Genomic DNA, 22,402 nt, shown 5'->3' on the forward strand with positions numbered 1-22,402 from the left:
TTCAGGGCTTTAAACGCCAGCACCCGCTTTCTGCCCCCTTCGTCGGACTCGAGGCCCCTCCGCGCTCCCCCCCGGACAGGAGCTCCACCGCCCACAGCCGCCTTTCAGCCCCCGCCCGAGCGCCACTTCCGGATCGCCGGTGTCTCCACTTTCCCAGTCCGCCCACCTCCCCCGCGCATTTCCGAGGGCTTTGTCTTTAAACACTGGCGGGGTCGGATCGGGGACGCAGGCTCGCCCAGCACAGGAGGGAGGTCTCCTAGAAGACGCCCCGAGAGGCTGCTCCAGCCCGGGGACTCCCGCGTCGCGGCGAAGTCGGTGGGCAGCGGTGGAGGGACAGTTTGTTTGGAGCACGGAAGCGGGTACACCGGAAGTGGCGCCGTCCGGAGGCTGCGCCGCGGCCGCTGGCGGGTGCCGGCTACCGGGAGGTGGAGAGGACGCCACGGTCCTCTATGGCGTAAGTGTCAGCCGAGGGTGCGGTGCGCCAGGGGCGGGAGCCGGCCTGGTTCTAGCCCTGGCCCTACGGTGGAGGGTCCGGCTGGGTTCCGGGAGGGAGGGCCTCCTGGGGGAAACTGGACCCGTGAAGCGCTGCGGCGGCCAGAGGGGATCCCGCTCCCTTCTTTCTCCCGTTCCGGGGGGTCTGCTCTCTTCAGTTCGTCAGCTTATGCCTCCCACTCTTCACCAGGCGAGTTGAGGGCAGTTGTACTAGTCAGCAGTTGCAGCTGGAGTAGACGCAGCCCCCTTGTGCTTTCGGCTTCTGGGAGCGGGGGAGCGGCCTTTTCGGTGGGGACTGTTGCTTTTAGGCCTCTCCAACCCCTCCTGAGAAAAGCTTTTTTTTTTTTTCCACCTTCGCTGCCCTACCGACTCAGTTACTTCTCATGTTTGTCTTTACCCCCTTCAGCTTCTGACTTTGACTCTGCACCTTAAAAGATGCTGGAATCCTATGTGACTCCAATTTTAATGAGCTATGTGAATCGCTACATCAAGAATTTAAAGCCGTCAGATCTACAGCTTTCACTATGGGGTGGAGACGTGGTCCTCAGCAAGCTCGAGTTAAAATTGGACGTGCTGGAACAGGTAAGCTGTGGCGCTGTCATTAACTGGAAACGTTTTCAGCTAGTATAGTAATAATCCGTTGTTTCCTGTACTTAGGCTATATGCTTTAAAAACTTGAATTTTCTCTTGAAATATTTTGGACTACTCTGAAACTACACACCCTCCTTTACAGAAGTTTTCTTCATGCTTCGTTACTAGTGATGGTTTGTTAGAATTGGATTCCCGAAAGGTGCCTCAACAGATAGGAAATCAGTTTTATTGTTCTTGTCAGAATTGTTCAGTCTGCTGACTCAATTAGGAAGCATTACCGAGCTGCTAATTTACATTGCTAAGAGTTCTGCATGAAGCTAGAAAATAGTATATTCCCATCCTTCTTTTTGGGAAATGGAAGGGCCTGAAAGCAAGAAATTTCTATTTCTTCATAGGAAAGATGACTTTACCCATGGCATCCTCAGAGAATCGAGCAGACACAGATTGAGAATGCCAGCAAAATGGAAAACTTTTTTCATCTTCACTTTTTAGGTTTTTTTTTTTTTTTTAACTTGAGAAATGGTCTGATGTAGCTGAACTGTAATTTTAAAGTTTATATTTTTATTAATCCACTGGGTACATTTATTACTAACATGTGCCAGGCAACTCTGTTAGGCCTTGAGGTTACAAAAATTATCTGTGGAAACTCAGAAGGGCCAGACCAGCTGCTTTTTAGAGACACAGGCAGAGGGAGGAGAAGCAAGGAGCCCGATGCGGGACTCGGTCCCAGGAATCAAGTTCTGAGCCAAAGGCAGATAGATGCTCAACCTCTGAGCCACCCAGGCATCTCAGAGAATCCAGGGTTAATTATCTTAATATTTTCTTATTTTATTTTATTTTATTTTATTTTATTTTATTTTATTTTATTTTATTTTATTTTATTTTATTTTATATTTTTTTAAGATTTTATTTATTCACGAGAGACACAGAGACATACGCAGAGAGAGAAGCAGGCTCCACGCATGGAGCCTGATGTGGTACTCAATCCTAGGACTCCAGGATCTCGCCCTAGGTGGAAGGCAAGGCACTAAGCCACTGAGCCATCCAGGGATCCCCCAGTATTTTCATTTTTAAAAAATGACCACAAGCCCTAAGTATACAGCTCCGTTTTTATGCATGTGTACAGGTGTGTAACCACTGTGAAGATGAAATAGAATATTTCCTGCCTTTGAATGGCTCCCCTTTGCAAATCAGTATCCCCAACCCCTAAAACAGGTGACCATTATTCTGACTTTTGTCAACATAAAGTTTTACCTGTTCTTGAACCTTAATAAATTGGAATCACTAGTCTGGCTGTTTAATTTAATGGCTAAGATTAACCCATGTTGCAGCAGGAGCTGTAGTTCTTTATATTGTCTTGTGGTATTCCATTGGCCAAAGATTCACAATTTATTTTCCCACTGATGTACATTTGGGTGGTTTCTGCTTTGGGCTCTTATGAAGAAGGTTCTTGTAAACATTCTTGTATGTGTATTTTGGTGGACATAGATGTAAATTTTCCTTAGATGTATACTTAGGAGGTATGTATTTGTTTAGCTTTGATGGATACTGCCATAGTTTTCCAAAGTGGTTGTATCCATTTACATTCTTATCAATGGTGTTTGAGAGGTCCAGTTACTTCAGAAATTTGCTATTACTTGGCATGTTTGTTATTTTAATTTTAGCCGTTCTGCTGGGCGTGTAATGGTGTCTCATTAAATTTGCTTTTTCTTAATGACTGATGTTGAACATATTTTCACGTGCTGCTTACTGGCTATTTGAATACCCTCTTTTGAAAGTCTCTAATTCTTTTGCCTTTTTAATAAAATTGGGTATTTTTTAAATTGGTGTGTAGGGGTTCTTTACATATTTTGGAAATGAGTCCTTTGTCAGATATATATATATATATATATATATATATATATATATGTATATTTTTTTTTTTTTTTTTGTCAGATATATTTTGCAATATCTTCTCCCAGTCTGTGGGTTGGCTTTTTACTTTCTTAAAATTATCTTTTGATGAATAGAAGTTCATAATTTCAGTAAGGTCCAAGTTGTCAGTCTTTTCCATTATTTTGTTTAAGAAATACTCACTTATTCCAGGAACATGAAGATGCTCTTGTTTTGTTTTGATTTTAATCACCCTGTGCTCATCATGACAACTGCTCTCAATATATGTCACTTATTTAACCCATCCCCCCACCCCCTCCTCTGGTAACCATTGGTTTATACTGTATGGTTTAGAGTCTGTTAATTAGTTTACTTTCCTCTTTTTTTTTCCACCTTTTACTCATTTTTAAAAATTCCACATATCAGTGAAATCCTACAATATTTGTTCTTCTCTGACTTATTTCACTTAGCATTATACACTTTAGTTCCATCCATGTTGCTGCAAATGGCAAGATTTCATTGTTTTTTGAATGGTCATGGCAACCTTCTTGAAAATCACCTGGGAGGGATGTGAGGGTTTATTTCTAGGGTCTCAGTACAGTTTCCTTGGTGGTTTGTAGGTCTGTTGTTGTCAGTTTTACTTTGTTTTGATTACCAGAACTTTGTAGTAAGTTTTGAAATCAAGAAGTATGTAATCTCCAACTTTGTTCTTTTATTAATTTTTTAAATGTTAGGAAAAATGAATGCTGGAGTCATGTGGGTCAGGAGTTTTCTTAGTTGGAAATTTTTAAATTCTTGAATTAATAAAAAAAAAAGATTTTATTATTTACTTTAGTGGGGGAGGAGGAATGGGGCGTGGGGGAGGGAGAGGACCAAGTGGACTCCACCTTGAGCCTGGAGCCAACTTGGGGCTCCATCTCAGGACCCTGAGATCATGACCAGAGGTGAAACTGAGTCAGTACTTAACTGACTGGGCCACCCAGGCACCCCTCTGGTTTAATTTCTTTAGTAGATAAAGGACTGTTTAGATTTTTATATCTTTCTGTTAGTTTTGGTTAGTTATATTTTTCCTTTTTTCTTTTTTAGTATTTTTTTTTTTTTTTTTGGTCATGTTTATCAATGAATTTCTCCATTTTTGTCAAAACTAGGGATCAGCAAACAATGGCTTGGGCCTGCTTTTGTAAGTAAAATTTTATTGGAGCACAGCTATTTTAATTTGTTTACATATTGTCTAACAGCTTTTGCAAACTAAAAAGGTAAGAGTTGAGTAGCTGGGACAGAGAGTGCATGGCTTGCAAAAGCCTTAAATATGTACTATCTGGGCCTTACTGCAAAAGTTTTCCTTCCCCTGCTCTGAATTGTCATACGTAAAGCAATAAGTTTTTTTTTTTTTTTTGGTCCAGTTTATTTTATTTATTTTTTAAAAATATTTTATTTATTCATGAGAGAGAGAGAGAGGCAGAGTCACAGGCAGAGGGAGAAGCAGGCTTCCTGCAAGGAGCCCCATGTGGGATTGGGCCTGGGATGAGGACCTGAGTCAAAGGAAGATGCTGAACCATTGAGCCATCCAGGTGCCCCCCTTTTATTGATATCTAATTTAATTTCACTATGGTCAGCATAGTCTCTGTATCATTTTAATCCATTACAGTTATGAATCAGTATATGGTCTATTTTTGTAAACATTCTGTGTGCACTTGATAAAAAGTGTATTTTGCAGTTGTTGCTGTATTCTATAAATTAATTTACTTCAAATTGACTAATAGAGTTTCTAAGATCTTGTAAATCCATGTGGATTTTTGTATCTGCTTGTTCTGTCAATGATTAAGGTATATTAATATCTACAGTTATTATTCTACTTTTTAATTTTGTCAACTTTCACTTTACATATTTAGAAATTGCTATTAGGTGTACACAAATTTAAGTGTTATCTTATTGTTCAGAATGCTTAAAAATTGTCCTGAAATGTCTTTCACTCTAGTAATTCTTCTTGCTTTAAAGTCTTCTTAATAATGCTATTTTAAAAATTGCTTCAGTTGCTTACCCTAAAGGTTACAAAATGCATATTTAACTTATTAGAGTCTAACTTAGTACTTTTACCATTTCCTGAACAGTCTTAACAGTTTGACTGTATATGCCCTCCCACTTCCCTGCATTTTGTTAGTATTGTGGTCATTTTTGCCTGTTCAGTTTGGTTAGCTGGATTTGGCTTGTTTTTCTACCTTTTCAGGTAGAAGTTTAGGTTATTGATTTGGAATATTTCTTCTATTATAGGCATTTAAACAGCTACAAATGTCTTTAGCTGCATCCCATAAATTTTGTTACGTTGTATTTTCATTTTCATTCAGTTCAAATGCTTTCTGGTTTTCCTTGATGAATGTGTATTTTTGTATTTGCTGGATGGAGTGGTTTATACATTTCAGGTTTAATTTCTTGATAGTGTTGTTCGAGTCTCCCATATGGTTGATTTTTCTATCTATACGTTATTTTGAATATTTATTTATTTTTAAAAAATACTTTATTTATTCATGAGAGACAGAGAGAGAGAGAGAGAGAGAGAGAGGGAGAGAGGGGCAGAGACGCAGGCAGAGGGAGAAGCAGGCTCCACTCAGGGAGCCTGACATGGGACTCCATCCCGGGTCTCCAGATCAGGCCCTGGGCTGAAGGCGTTGCTAAACCTCTAAGCCACCTTGGCTGCCCGGTTATTGTGAATATTAAAGTCTGTGACTGTTTAGCTATTTTTTTTTTTTTTTTTTTTACTTTTGTTAGTTTTTGCTTTATGTATTTTGGGGTTTTGTTGCTATGCTCATGTATGTTTTTATATTTTCTTGAATTAACCTTTCTATCATTATAAAGTGTCTCATGTTATCTTTAACATTTGTTTTCTTTAAAGTCTATTTTGTTAATAGTGTAAGTACTCCAGCTGTTCTGTGGTTGCTGTTTGCATTATACATATATATTTTTCTCAGTACACTGTTTTTTAATTGTCTTCAACCTCTGTGTTGTTTTTCTTCATGCCTAGTATCATCTTTTTGAAAGTTTTACTGGCGTGTTATTTAGCTTTAACTACCTCTTTTCAAATTTCATCTCGTTCATTTTTATTTCATCCCAAGACTGCGATAAATTATTCACTTTGGAAAACAGTCATATGAAAAACAGAAATAGGGCACCTTGGTGGCTCAGTTGGTTAAATGTCTGACTTGATTTTGGCTCAGGTCATGATCTCAGGATCCTGAGATTGAGCCCTGTGTTGGGCTCCACACGGGGTGTGGAGCCTGCTTAAGATTTTCTCTCTCCCTCACTCCCTCCCCCTGCTTCCCTCTCAAAAATAAACAAACAAAACAGGAGGACAGAAACACTGGTAGAAATAGTATCATAGAAATGAAAGTTTACTATATGCTTAAAAGAGAATCTATACTGTTTCTCTAAATAGCAAGAAAATGTATTTCAGGTATTCCAGGCAAGAAACTGGGTCACATGATTTCCTTGGAGTCTCATTTACTGCTTTTTAATTGATGTATACTTGACATAAGAGTGCAAAATCAGGTGTACTACATAATTTGATATTTTATATATTGCAAAAGGATCAGTTATCAAAATAAATTTAATATTTATTTTGTTAATATCTGTCACCCTGCATAATTAATGAATTTATTTTTGTAATAAGAGCTTAGAGGATTTATTCTCTTAGCAATGTTCAGATATATAGTTTAGTATCATTAAAGTCCTCCTGTACATTACATCCCCCTGAATTATTTTACAGCTGGAAGTTTGTACCTTTTGACTCCTTTCACTCATTTTGCCCACCCCATACCCCTGGCAACCATCAATCTGTTCTTTGTATCTGTAGAAAAAAATTATTTTTTCATATGTTTTTTAAGATTTATTTTCAGCCTATTTGCTTTTGAATTTAAAGTTTGTCTTTGAAGAGAACATATATTTGGATCTTTTAAAATCCAGCCTTGGGGTGCTAGGTGGCTCAGTCAGTTAAGCGTTCTACTTTGATTTTTGGCACAGGTCATGATCTCAGTGTTGTGCAATTGAGTCCTACATCAGGCTTGTGCTAGGTGTGGAGCCAGCTTAAGATTTTCTATCTTTTCCATTACCCCCACTCTTAAAAAAAAAAAAAAAAAAAAAAAAAAAAAGTCCAGTCTTACAATCTTTGCCTTTTGATTGGAGTATTTAATCTGTCCACATATAATGTTTTTAATTGTATGGTTGGATTTACATCTACCATTTTCTATTTTCAATGTTTTTTGTGTCTTTTTTCCCTCATAATGCTTTACTACTTTTTTTATATTAAGTAGATATTTTTAATGTTTCATTTTCTTTAATTTTCACATTTTTGTTCTTAGTGGTTGCTCAAAGGATTACAATATGCATCCAGTTTCTATTTCAGATTAATGCTAAATTTGTTACATTAAAATACAGAAACTTTCTCTGTTGTAGCTCCATTATTTCGTTTAAATGTCTACTATTTGTGCTAGTGTTACATCTTTATAAGTCCAATGGTAGTACAATTTGATTATTCTATTTTAGATAATGGCCTTTTAAATCAGAAAAAAATGATAAAATTACATTTATTGATGCTTTTTGTGTGAATTTGAGTTACTGTCTGGTGTTCCTTTCAATTAGATAGATGTACTTTTAGGATTAACTGAATTATCTGAGTCTTTGGGTATTCCTTTATTTTGCCTTCATTTTTTTTTTTTTAAATATTTTATTTATTTATTTATGATAGAGAAAGAGAGAGAGAGGCAGAGACACAGGCAGAGGGAGAAGCAGGCTCCATGCCGGGAGCCCGACGCGGGACTCGATCCCGGGACTCCAGGATCGCGCCCTGGGCCAAAGGCAGGCGCCAAACCGCTGAGCCACCCAGGAATCCCCTTGCCTTCATTTTTAAAGGATATCTGCTGGATATAGAATTTTTGGTTGACAGTTATTATTTTTAAATGTCGTCTCATTACATTCTTGCCATTATTGTTTGTAATGAGAAGTTAGCCGTTTTGTTTCTGATTTTAAGATTTTCTTTTTGTCTCCGGCTTTCTACATTTTTATGGAGATGTGTTAGGGGGTGGATTTACTGATTCTTTTGCCAGTTGATACTGAGCTCTTCTAGTGGATTTTTCACTTAATTTACTGTGCTTCTCAATTGCATAGTCTCCATTTAATTCTTCTTGGTAATTTGTTTCGTTGATATTTTCTATTTGATGAATTGTCCTATTTTCCCTGAATTATGTAAATATGGTTTCCTTTATTATTTGAACATAGTTATAAAAGGTATTTTGAAGTCTTTGTGAACTAAGTTGTACAGTTGAGCACCCTTAGAGATAGTTTTTATTTACTTTGTCTACTTTCCATGTTTCATATATTTTTTGGTTGAACACTGGACATTTTAGATAGTAAGTTGAAGCAACTCTGAACTCTGATTTCCTCTATCCAGGGGATGGTTGTTGTTGTTGTTGGTTTATTTCTTTAGTGACTTGCCTGAACCACATTTGTGGTATTTCCCCTATAGTGTGTGGCCTCTAATGTTGGTGCTTTTCCTCCTTGCCCATTTCCCCAATTTTTTGTGTGTTTGGTTCTGGCTTTCTAGGGATTACCCTGGGTCAGTATAATTTAGTCATCAGCCAGTGGTTGGCTAGAAGCTATTTAAACCATTGAACTAATAAGGCTCCACTCTTTGGCATGTGAGATATATATATATATATCATAATGTTTTCAATTCAGAGAGTTTGTAAATCGGATTTTTTTTTTTAATCTTTCTTTCCTTTCTTAACTTACTGAGTCTTACAAGGCCTCTTGGTTAATCATGAATGAATAGCTTGTTAGTTCCCTCTCCTCTAAGTAAGCACAGCCTGGCAAATGCATATAGCTATCCAGACTATCAGGGATATGTGAAATCGTAGCAAGGTCATCTTTGGCTGTTTTATTCTCTTGATCTTTCTGCTAATTTTCTGGCCGATCTGCTGTTTTGTAGCTTGTACCAACAAATACTGTTTCCTGAGGTTATACTTCTGATTTTTTTCTATCATTTTTGACAACTTTGTCTAGTTTTGTTGCTTTTTGGAAAGAGGACTTGCCAAATTCCTAATTGAGAATTCTTGAAGTCCTGTCCTGTATTCATTTTTATTTTGTAGTAAAAAATGTGTAAAACTTACCATCTTAACCATCTTGAAGTATACACTAATTATAACTGTATGCACATTGTTATTGAATAGATCTGTAGACCTTTTTCATCTTTCAAAAATTATAACTGTATACTCATTTAACAACTTCCTTTTTCCTTCTTTCCCCCAGCCCCTGGCAACCATCATTTTATTTTGAAAGAATTTGACTACCTTTGGAATCTTGTATAAGTAGAATCCTACAGTGTTTGTCTTTTTGTGACTGGTTTATTTCACTTAGCAGAATGTCTTCAACATGTTTATTCATTTTATAGCACAAGACAATTTCCTCTTTTTAAAAGACTGGATATATTTGATTGTATATAGCATATCTTCTTTATCCATTTATTTTTCAGTGGACATTTAGGCTGCTTCCATCTATTGACTGTTGTGAATAATGTTGCAGTGAACATGGTTATGCAAATCTTTTTGAGATCCTGTTTTCAGTTTTTTGGTGTATACTCAGAACTGATTTATCATGGTGATTCTATTAATTTTTTGAGGAGCATCTATAATGCTTTCTTTAGAGGCTGCATCATTTTACATTTTTACTAACAGAAATATTTGTCCACATATTTACCAGCAATTGTTACTTTTTGTTTTTTGATAGTGGCCATTCTTATTTTTGTTTTTTGGTAGTGGCCATTCTAACAGGTATGAGATGGTAGGTTATTGTGGTTTTGATGTGCATTTCCCTGCTTAGTGACATTGAACATCTTTTCATAAACTTGCTGGCGATTTGTATGTATTCTTTTGAGAAATGTCTCTTCAGTCATTCATCCATTATTAAATTGGATTACTTTCTGTTATTTTAGATATTAATTCCTTATCAGATAATGGTTTGCAAATATTTTTTCCCATTACATAGCTTGCCTTTTCACTCTCTTGAATGTTTTCTTTGCTGCTTGAAGGTTTTTAGTTTTGTCTGTTTGCTTTTACTTGTTAAATTTAAAGTATGCCTGTTGTCTGTAAGATTATTTTGTTATAGCCTACCTAGAATTAGGTTTCTAAAAACTATTTAACACCCTTCTTAAATTCTTTGTCACTAACATTCTTTGTGCAGTCATAGATATTCTGATTTTAGGAATGCATTTTTTTTTACAATGTATTTCTGAATAGTTATAAGTGAATAAAATTTTGAAGTTGTACAGTATATGAAGTAAAAGGAATGAAAATTGTCTTATAATTACATTAGGATGATCGATTATATCAACATTTGTGTTTTATCTTTAGCAAGGCATAATGTATTCTCATATATCACAATTCTGAGGAAATGGAAGCCATCTTGCTTATAGTTAGATGATTAATAAGTGTTGACCTTTTTTTTTTTTAAAGATTTTATTTATTTATTTATTTATTTATTCATTTATTCATTCATTCATTCATTCAGAGAGAGAGAGAGAGAGAGAGAGAGAGAGAGAGAGACAGGCAGGAAGCCCGACGCGGGACTCGATTGGGGTCTCCAGGATCACACCCTGGGCTGCAGGCGGTGCTAAACCGCTGTGCCAAACCGCTGTGCCACCGGGGCTGCCCGATAAGTGTTGACCTTAAAGCAGATTTCAGTATGGGTGATATAGTTCAAAATTCTATGTTTAAATATAGAATTCTGCCTCATGTGTTAGTGTTTAGGTAGTAGAAAGTTGATTAACAACATTTTAATAATACCTAGGTCTTGAGTTTGATTCACATGCTTTTAACTTCTTTTGTGAGAATCTGATTTGTGCCCATAAATTGCAACTTTGGGCATTTCACAAATGTCTTATTGTTTCACAAGTCAGGAAGTGGTAGAGATGGCAATATCATGGGCTCATTGTTCAAATAGATGCATAACCAATGGAAAGGTTAAGTGCTCATAATGGATGTATTGTTGCAGTATAATTGTGAGGAGCAAGGTTCTGGCATCATATTTTCCAGTTTTGAGTCCTGGTTTTCCAAGATATGTCATTTTGGGAAGTTACTTGACCTTTCTATACCTCAGATTCTTCATCTGTAAAATGGGTAGATTAATAGTATTTACCTTTTTGGGCTCTAATAAGGATTAAAGAATGTATTCAGGTAAAGTACCTGGTACATAGTAAGTGCTCAGTAAACATTGTTTTTGTTATAGATGCTGTTGAAAATATATAATCTGTGCCAGTTGATTTACACTTGAAATTAATCTTTCAGGGCAGCCCTGGTGGCCCAGCGGTTTAGCGCCACCTTCAGCCCGCTGCGTGATCCTGGAGACCCAGGATCTAGTCCCACATCAGGCTCCCTGCATGGATGGTGTCAGCTTCTCTCTCTGCCTGTGTCTCTGCCTCTCTCTGTGTTGTGTCTCTTGTGAATAAATAAATAAAATCTTAAAAAAGAAAGAAAGAAATTAATCTTTCAGCTTAATAATGGCAAATACTTAAATTGTGACATTCCATTAGAATACAGTAGAAATAGATTTTAAGTATTCTGCCCTTGCAGAAAAAAAACTTGTGAAGACATATATGAGACCCACATATTGTAAGCATAGTTAGCATTTTTATAATGATTGTTCTTAGAGGAGGATAATATTCTAAGCACTTTATATAAATTTGTTTTTTTAAAGTAAATTTTTTTCTGCTGCTTTACAGTTTTTTTTTTTTTTAAGATTTTTATTTATTTACTTATGAGAGACAGAGACAGAGAGAGAGAGAGAGAGGGCAGAGACACAGGCAGGGGGAGAAGCAGGCTCCATGCAGGGAGCCGGATGTAGGACTCGATCCCTGGACTCCAGGATCACATTCTCGGCCAAAGGCAGGCGCCAAACTGCTGAGCCACCCAGGTATTCCCCACTTCTTTCTAATAGTAATGGAAATCAGTCAGCAAACATTTACATTTTATGACCAGATAGTTTCCAGGTACAATCTTTAATTGGGTAAAGCTCAATACTATTTTTAGTTTTCAAGGTTGGTCAGTTTTTATTTTGTTGGGCCGCTCTCCTGTCTCTTAACTCTGCTCCCACGCCCTTCCTTTGAACTTGCTTTACAATCCTGCTCTATTAGTTTTAAAAAATACATGTTTTTAATAGAGATTTTAAATATCCCATTCAGTTATCTCAACCCTGCTGTTTACGATGATTATTACAACCACTACCATGTGTGAACCTTTGTTATGTACCATGTATTGTGTTTTATATTGACTCATCAGAAAAAGAAACGGGGTCCTAGGCAGGTTAACTAGCTTAATAAGAGTAACTTGTACAATAAGTTTTTGTGGTGTATCGTTAGCTATAATTGAACAAGTTATTTGTTACCTTTTGATGAATAGAGTTTTTAAAAATATTTTTAGAAATTTCATTTCTCTTTTTAGAAAGTAATTTGAGTATTAGAGTGAAAAAATTAAGCGCTTACTAACTTAATGTTTTATGTTTTAAGGAATTGAAATTGCCATTTACTTTTTTAAGTGGACATATTCATGAGTTGAGGATCCATGTACCATGGACAAAACTGGGTTCAGAACCAGTGGTAATTACCATCAATACAATGGAATGCATTTTGAAACTTAAAGATGGAATACAGGTAAGAAGTTTTTGAACCTAGTTGTTTGTTAGCCAGTTTTAATAGTTATTGGTGTTAATTTTTAATGTTTGGGATATGTCACCTTTTACAAAAAGTTTATGTACACTTACTGTTTCTCACATGCCTATTAATGTAGCATAATTAATTGCAAAAGGGTATTCTTATATTGGATAAATTATTCTATGGTTATTTTCATACTAATTTTACTTAATCTAATTAAACATCATAGGGATCATATAGATGGCTTATTATCTGTATCTACTAGAAGTAGGACCTGATTGTGTCCAATTTTCAGGTGAAGGTTTTTGAGTTTTTGCAAAAGAGCTATATGATTTTCTTATATTTACATGACATTTCTAAATGAGATGGAAATTTGTCATTTTTTGAGATGAAAATATAGTGAATTTACCTTCATATCAAATTTTAAGTTTTTATTTTAATTCCAGTTAACCTACAGTATTATAGTAATTTCAGCTGTAGGTTATAGTAATTTAACATTTAAATATAACACCTGGTGCTCATCACAAGTGTACTCCTTAATCCCCATCACCTTTTTAACCCATTCTCACACACATCTCTCCTCTGGTAACGACTATCAGTTCTGTATAGTTAGGAGTTCGTTTCTTGGTTTGCTTCCTTTTTTCCCCTTTGCTGGTTTGAATGGGTAAATAAGCTATGATATAATACACACACACACACACACATATATCATATATATGGTGTATATATATACATATATATACACACACACACAATGGAATATTACTCAGCCATAAAAAGAATGAAAATCTTGCTATTTGCAATGACATCTATAGAGCTAGAGAGTGTTTTGATAAGCCAAATAAGTCAGAGAAAGACAAATACCATATGATTATGTGGAATTTAAGAAACCTATCAAATTACATTGACGTTTTGGCATCAGAAGCTGATTTTTTTTTCCTGACCTAGCTTTTCTCTGACCCATCTTACATTTCTTCTTAGTGTTTTGGTTTTCGCTTTTTATAAAGATGTAATACTGATTTTTAAGGAGTTTCTAGCAAAAATTATTTAATCTAGAAAGCAGATAGGCCTGATTGCAGTATATCATAAATTTTTCCATTTTCATCTTAGAGAAAAGTAGTGTCTCTTTCATTTTATTACCTTTTCCTTAGCCCATATTTAACTTGCAAGTTTAAAAAATGCTTTCTAGAACCAAATGAGTTGATGAATATTAATAATTTAAATTTTGCAAATTAATAGTTTATTAAATGTTAAGGCAATTTTAGTGTAATCCTAAATATAACTTTAGTCTGAAATTATGATTATGATGTTAAAATAATTTCCTATTTTTTTATTTTTTTAAATTTAATTTTATTTTTTTAATTTCCTATTTTAAAAAGATACTTTGTCATATTAACCCACTGGACTCTTTTTTTCTCCTTTTTTGAAATCTTTCATTCTAAACCTTTATTAACCAGTTTAACTGATACAGTTTCTGGAACTAAGTAGACCAATGCTGTATTATCATGAGAATTTATTTTGTAAATATAAAATACATGGGAGATTGATATAGAAGTCTGTGATGGAGTTATATTACAACAGAGTTTTACTTTACATTTATTTTAGGTAATACTTAAATGGTCTTAATCATCGTCTGTTCCTGGAATTTAATTTTTTTTAAAAGTCTGGACTTAGTTATACCACCCATGGAGTGTTCCATATTAAAAGAGAAAAAAAAAATCCATACACTAAGTATTTTTTCAATGGGAAGGTGGAAGTTTCAAGGCCAGATGTCCCATAAGAAACACATTTTAAAAGAGGCAAATTACAACTAATTATAGAGCCTGTAGAAAAAGATTTGTAACACATGACTTAGTGCAGCCTAGAACTAATATTTGATATTGGACCATGCAGATGGCTACTGCAGGAATGATCAGGTTTCTTGCTGCATGGTATTTGAGACTTGAATTTTGTGGTGTGTACAGCAAAAGGTCAAGTGTCATGAATGTAAACTACTCTCAAAACAAGTATTTTTTGCAGATGTTTAAAATTTTGAGGTAGAAAAGATTTTTGAAAATTGCAGTTGACATTTGGACAAATTATTCAGCGTTGTCCATCCCTGGAGAGTAATACTTAGGTTAGTGATTGGAATTAATTTTTCAGTAAGACATTATAGATGAAACACGTTTTTAAACAGTTTATTTTCCTATGTTAAGTTCTGATTAGTATAGTAGAAAATTAAGTTAAAAGTTACATATGTACTAGTAAAACTGAATAAGCCTATATTTAATTTAAATTATTTCAAATTACTACATTGTAGAATCACAATGAAGTAAATACTTATTTCATAAATTTAGTGTGGAATGTTTGGTTAAATGAAGGGATCCTTTAGATTTATAGATACGAATCTGTTAATACTACTATTGATATTTGACAATGTAATAAATACAACTTAAAGTTAGAAATCTGAGGTCTAATTCAGAACAGATCATTACAAAAATATAATATTGCTAAATGCCTTGATAAGAAGGCATGTCTCATTTGTAAAGTTCAGTTTAATTCTACCAACATTTAGTTTGCTGCTCTTCAGTGCACTGTAAAAACATTGCCAAGATATTTATATAATCTTCTAAAGAGACCTAGAGAAAGAGATTTATGATGATTGTGGGTGACTCTAGAGATAATAATTATAATATATTGCCTTTACCTTAGCATATCTCTGTAATTAGCTTTTTGTTTTGTTTTGTTTAAGATTTAGAGAGTTCATGGGTGTGAGCCAGAAGGTGGGAGAGGGAGGTAGGGAGAGAATCTCAAGCAGATTCCCTGCTGAGTGCAGAGCTCTATCTTTCCACCCTCAGATCATGCCCTGAGTTGAAATCAAGAGTTGGATGCTCAACTGACCAAGCCACCCAGGCACCCCTGTAATTAGTTTAATAGAGATTTTTTTGGATGAGAAGGTGACCCAAGTTGTTGTGTTAGATCAAATGCCACCTTGATGTTCACATTGAACTATTTTTGGTGAATTAATATTTCACTCAGAATATATTTAACTGTTAGCTGTTTACTCTGAGAGACATATCGGTCATCAAACCGCCTTTGGATCCTTCAGATTTTACTTGTGAGCGTTTTTTTTTTTTTTTCCCTGACTTCAGATACAGAATTTGATTCATGACACATCATCAGTGGTCCCAGTCTGACTTATTTAACTCGTTCCCTCTAATAAATACATGTGGATCTAGCACATAACTGAGTAACTTACATTTAACTATGTGCTCTCCTCCTTTTGTTTATCTTGCTTTTCGGCCTCTTTGGGCCTCATCTGGAAAATAGGGCAAGACTTGATACATAGTTCTTAACCCTGTGGTTGGTTGTATATGATCTTTTAGCTCATTGTATTAATAAATCTTGCAAAAAAACTTCTTTAACCTAGAGTAGTAGTAAATTTGTTTTTAAAGAACTATTTATTCTGGCCTTTGTGTCACCTAGAAAGTTTAAGAAACAATAAAACAACAAGAAGCCCCCACCCCCCAAAACCTATAAAGTCTTTTGACCTGATAAAAGTGACCATTTGCAAAGCTATTTATTGAATACTTGCTGTTCATTAAAAAACAACAACAACAACAACAAAAAGAAAACAAACAAAAAAACCCCACAAACCTAAAATCTTTTGTACCTCAACCAAGGCTTTAAAATGTAAAAACAGATTAAACCCCCTCAAGCTCTTTGTTAATATGTGTATGTGCTTTTTAATCCTGGTCAGTGCTTGGAGTTACAGGACAGTCTTGTTCTCTTGCATGTTTTGGTGCTCTCAAAATCCACTATTCATTTTGGTAGTCTTAAAGAGCATAGGAAAGTATCCTATCTTGTCCTTGAAGCTTGAGCACTATGCTGGAGGAAGTATTGGTAAAGCTATTAATATATATATTGGCCTTTTAAAAAAACACTTTAATTCTCTTAAATAAGGTGGGATTAATTTGAATGACTACTACTATAGTAGTCATTTGAATGTGTTGTGTGTCATTGTCACCACCCCCCGCCAAAATTCATATATTGAAATTATCCCCAAAGATGATGGTATCAGGAGGTAGGGTCTTTGGGAGATGCTTAAGTCATGAGCCCTCATGAGTGGGATTAGTGCCTTATAAAAGAGGCTCCAGAGAGATGCCTACCTCTTTTGCCATGTGAGGACACAGTGAAAAGGTACCAGCTGTGAACCGGGAAGAGGGCCCTCAAACCAGACCACGTTGGCACTTTGATCTTGGACTTCCCAGCCAGTTCTGTAGAACTGTGAGAAATAAATTTCTGTTGCTGTTATAAGCTACTCAGTCTGTGATATTTTGTATAGCAGCCCAAATGGACTAAGACAACTTACTTTTTCAGAAATTTAACAGGGTTCAGAAATGCTGACTTGGGCTGTGTACTTTATTGTACTATTATTGATTTCCTCACTTGCACTGTTATAAGTTAATGATGGTAGTGATGATAATGAATAATGTAGTCTAGATTCATTCTGTAGTTTCCTTATATAAAAAGTGAGAAAGAGTTCCCTATAACTTATGGGTCGTGTCTTTACTCTCACAGGGAACCCCTTTTATATTGTAAAGGAGATGAATACTCTGGTACATCTTCCTGTGTAACAGTTCAGAAAAGCTACATAATTATTAATAAAATTAATTATAATTTTATATCATTTTTGATCTAGTGGAAGAATTTTGTAGATGGAGTATGTAGTTAAATAATTTCCAGTGTTTGGCTATATTTGCTGCCTACAAACTTCAGGGCTTGGTTTGAATTCTTGTTTCTGGTGTTGTAGCTGGAATGGTGAACTAAGACTGGGAAGTGGGGGCATTGATGTTTTATATAAAGAAGGCAAATGGAGGAATCAGCAGAGGAGAATCCAAGAGTCCTTGACAGTGATTCCTAAGTAATCTGCCCTAGTGATAGATAGGCCACATGAAAGAGTGGAGAAGTTGTATAATTATAATTACCAAATAATATGTAGAGGAGAGATAGTAGTAAATGTCATTCACATCCTCAGCTGAGAGAAGAATAAGCCAAATCACCCTTTGTGTAAGATACACATAAAATCATGTGTTTTGCTGAAGAAATTTTAAATACGTGAATCTGATTCTGAATTTACTTGCACTTAGTAGAGGTATACCAAATTTTTTGAGTAAGTGAGGTATTCCGTTTAGTTAGGTGCAGCAAGCATTAGGGTGGTTTCCATTCTCTTCTGTATATCTTGAATCTTCTAAAATTAACTTAATACCTGAGATTATATTCTAAATCTGTTTTGAGATGTACTAGAGAAATAGATACTTTTGAGTTTCACTCTGGGTGGAATTCTTTCTTTATGTATTTGTATATATTCATAGCGAATTTCAAGTATATGCTATAGTATTATTAACTGTAGTCACCAAGCTGTACACTAGAATCTTTTTTTTTTAAATTTTTATTTATTTATGATAGTCACACAGAGAGAGAGAGAGAGAGGCAGAGACACAGGCAGAGGGAGAAGCAGGCTCCATGCAACGGGAGCCCGATTCGATCCTGGGTCTCCAGGATCACGCCCTGGGCCAAAGGCAGGCGCCAAACTGCTGCGCCACCCAGGGATCCCCTGTACACTAGAATCTTAGGTCTTGTTCAGCTTATAACTGAGAATTTGTACCCTTTGACTAATATTGCCCATTTGACCCAGGACCTGTCAAACATTATAATTCTACTGCTGCTATGAGTTTGACACCTGACACCGTTTTTTTTTTTTTTTTTTTTTTTTTAAGATTCCACATAGTATTTGTCTTCGGCTTATCTCATTTATCACAATGCCCTTCAGGTTCATCTATGTGGTTACAAATGCAGGATTTATTTTTCACAGCTCAATAATATTTGTGCATGTATGTGCAGGTGTGTATGTGCACACGTGTGTGTATGTAGGCACTCCCATGGATGGCCACTTAGGTTATTTCCATATCATGGCTATTGTCAGTAATGCTACAGTGAACATGAGAGTACAGATATCTCTTTGAAATAGTTATATTGTTTTCTTTTCATATATATCCAGAAGTGGGATTGCTAGATAATGTGGTAACTCTATATTTGAATTTTTAAAGAACCTCTATACCATTTTCCATAATGACAATACCAATTTACATTACTATCAACATTGTACAAAGGTTCCCTTTTTTCAATATTCATTATTTCTTGTCTGTTTGATAATAGTCATCCTAATAGTTTGGAGTGATATTTCGTTGTGGTTTTCATTTGCATTTTTATGATGGTTATTGATGTCTAGCACCTTTTGAGCTGTTGGTCATTTGTCTAACTTCTTTAGAAAAATGCTTATTTAGTTCCTTTGCTTCTTTTTAATTGGATTGTTTTTTGATATTATAGTTCATTTTTTATATTTTAAGTATTAACCCTTTATGAGATGTATAGTTTGCACATATATTCTCCTGTAAACAGGTTGACTTCATTTTGTTGATAGTTTCCTTGACTGTGCAGTAGCTTTTTAATATGATGTAGTCCCACCTTTTTTTTTTTTTTTTTTTTGGTTTTGTTGCCTGTGCCTTTGGTGTATCCAAAAATAATTGCTATGACTGATGTCAAGGAACCTTTTCCCTTAATTTTTCTTGTAGTAGTTACACAGTTTCAGGTCTTATATTTAAGTTTTTAATCCATTCTGAGTTAATTTGTGTGCTTGGTGGAAGGTTGAGTCCACTTTCTTTTTTTGCTTTGTAGCTGGATACTTTTTCCAGCATGACTTATTGAAGAAACTGTCCTTTCTGTATTGTGTGTTCTTGGTTCCTTTGCCAAGGATTAGTTGACTGTATATGCATGAGTTTATTTCTGGGCTCTCAATGCTGTTTCATTGATATGTGTCTGTTTTTATGTACCATACTGTTTTGATTACTGTAGCTTTGAAATATATTGGAAATCAAGAAGTGTGATGCTTCCAATTTAGTTCTTTCTCAAGATTGCTTTGGTTATTTGAGATCTTTTCTATGGTGCCATATGAATTCTGGAATTGTTTTTCTGATATATGTAAAAAAATGCCATTGGAATTTTGATAGGGATAGCATTGAATCTATAGATCATTTTATTTATTTTTTATTTTTTAAAATATTTATTTATTCATGAGAGACACAGAGACAGAGGCAGAGGGAGATTCAGGGTCTTCATAAGAGCTGGATATGGGACTTGTTGATCCTGGATCCCAAGATCACGACCTGAGCCAAAGGCAGCTGCCCAACCGCTGAGCCACCCAGGTGTCCCTATAGATCATTTTAGATACAGTATTTATTGTTTTTGATGCTATTGTAAATGAGAATGCTTTTTTTTTTTGAGAATGCTTTTTAAATTTCTCTCTGAAAACTCATTAAAAGCATATAGAAACACTGATTTTTGTATATTTACTTTGTATCCTGTAACTTTACTGAATTATTCCTACTAGTTTTTTGTAGGATTCTTTAGAGTTTTTTATGTGTAACATAATGTTATCTGCAAACATTTTAATGCTCCCTTTCTCGTTTGGATGCCTTTTATTTCTTTTTATTTCCTAGTTGTTCTGACTAGGATTTCCAGAATTATGTTGAGTAAAAGTGATGGGATTGGGCATCTTTGTGTTGTTCTATTCTTAGAGGAAAAGCTTTTGGCTTTTCATCACTGAGTATATTAGCTGTCATGGTGTCCTATATGGCTTTTATGTTGAAGTACATTACTTTTATATCTAATTGTTGAGAGTGTTTATCATGAAAGGAATGTTGTCAGATGCTTTTTCTGCATCTAATAAGATGATTTTTATCCTTCATTTGTTAATGTGATATATTATTATATTTACCTGTGTATGTTGAACCATCCTGGTATCCCAGGGGTAAATCCCTCTGTGAGTTTTTAAATATGCTGAATTCAGCTTGCTAATATCTTGTTGAGAATTTTTACATATATATTCATGAGAGATATTAGCCAGTAATTATCCTATAGTGTCTTTGTCTGAGTTTGGTATCAGAGTAATGCTGGACTCATAAAATGAGTTTGGAAGTATTCCATCCTATTACATTTTTTGGAGTGTGAGAAGGATTAACATGAGTTCTTCTATATATATTTGGTATAATTCACCAGTGAAGTATCTTTCTTGGGCTGTTCTTTCTTGGGAGTTTAAGTTTTTAATTACCTGGTGCTCATCATGACAAGTACACTCATTAATCCCCCACCAACCTCCCCTCTTTTAATCGTCAGTTCTCTATAGTTAAGAGTCTGTTTCTTGGTTTATTGTTCCATCTCCCACCCTTTACTTGTTTGTTTTGTTTCTTAAATTCACTCATATGAGTGAAATCATATGTATTTGTCTTTCTCTTACTGCCTTATTTCACTTAGCATTATACTCTAGCTCCATCCATATTGTTGCAAATGGCAAGATTTCATTCTTTTTTGTGGCTGAATAATATCCAATTTTATATGTATATACCACATCTTATTTATCCATTCATCAGTCAGTGGACTTAAACTGTTTAATAATTTGGGTATTGTAGATAATGCTGCTATAAACACCAGGGTGCTGCATGTATCCTTTTGAATTAGTGTTTTTGTATTCTTTAGGTAAATACCTAGTAGTAGTGCATTTGCTAGATTATAGAGTAGTTCTATTTTTAACTTTTTATTTTTTTAAAAAAGATTTTATTTCTTTATTCATGACAGACACAGAAAGAGAGGCAGAGACATAGGCAGAGGGAGAAGCAGGCTCCATGCAGGGAGCCTGATGTGGGACTCGATTCCAGGTCTCCAGGATCAGGCCCTGGCCTGAAGGTGGTGCTAAACTTCTGAGCCACCCGGGCTGTCCCTATTTTTAACTTTTGAGGAATCTCCATACTGTCTTTCACAGTGGCTGCTCTGGTTTGCATTCCCATCAACAGTGCAAGAGGATTCCCCTTTCTCCACATCCTTGACATCATCTGTTTCTTGTGCTGTTGATTTTAGCCATTCTGATAGATGTCAGGTGATATCCCACTATAATTTTGATTTGCATTTTCCTGATGAGTGATGTAGAACATCTTTTCATGTGTCTATTGGCCATCTGGATGTTTTCTTTAGAAAAGTGTGTATTCATGTCTTCTCATTTTTAAGTGGGTTGTTTTGTAGATTGTTGACTTTGATAAGTTCTTTATAGATTTTGGATACTATCCCTTTATCAGATATGTCATTTGCAAATATGTTCTCCCATTCTGTGCTTGCTTTTTAGTTTTGTTGATTGTTTCCTTCGCTGTGTAGAGCTTTTTATTTTGATGTAGTTTCAATGGTTTATTTATTTATTTATTTAAAAGATTTATTTATTTATTTATGATAGAGAGAGAGAGAGAGAGAGAAAGGCAGAGACACAGGCAGAGGGAGAAGCAGGCTCCATGCCGGGAGCCTGACGTGGGACTCAATCCCAGGTCCCAGGATCGCGCCCTGGGCCAAAGGCAGGCGCCAAACCGCTGAGCCACCCAGGGATCCATCAATGGTTTATTTTTGCTTTTGTTTCCCTTGCCTCAGAAGATCTACCTTGAAAAAAGTTGCACGATTCATGTCCGAGAAATTACAGCCTGTGCTTTCTTCAAGGACTGTTTGGTTTCCTGTCTTATGTTTAGGTCTTTAATCTGTTTTGAATTTATTTTTGTGTATGGTGTAAGAAAGTGGTCCAATTTCATTCTTTTGCAAGTGGCTGTCCAGTTTTCCCAGCACCATTTGTTGAAGACTTTTTTTTTTTCCCCCATTGGGCATTCTTTCTTGCTTTGTTGAAGA

General features: G+C 35.5%; 1 protein-coding gene across 18 annotated transcripts in view; it reads left to right on the forward strand.

Annotated features, from left to right (window-relative positions):
- Nucleotides 1-125: 125 nt before the first annotated feature.
- The window catches only part of VPS13B (vacuolar protein sorting 13 homolog B), a 718,401-nt gene continuing 696,124 nt past the window's right edge, over nt 126-22,402 (forward strand). For 2 of the 18 annotated variants that reach the window (XM_077846722.1, XM_077846724.1), the window contains exons 1-3: nt 132-454; nt 899-1,074; nt 12,503-12,646. In XM_077846722.1, the coding sequence (XP_077702848.1) occupies nt 928-1,074; nt 12,503-12,646 (291 nt within the window). In that variant the 5' untranslated portion in view covers nt 132-454; nt 899-927. The other 16 variants (XM_077846723.1, XM_077846725.1, XM_077846713.1 and 13 more) reach the window with 13 other exon arrangements.

Source organism: Canis aureus, chromosome 14 (genome assembly GCF_053574225.1).
Source record: "Canis aureus isolate CA01 chromosome 14, VMU_Caureus_v.1.0, whole genome shotgun sequence".
NCBI lineage: Eukaryota > Metazoa > Chordata > Mammalia > Carnivora > Canidae > Canis > Canis aureus.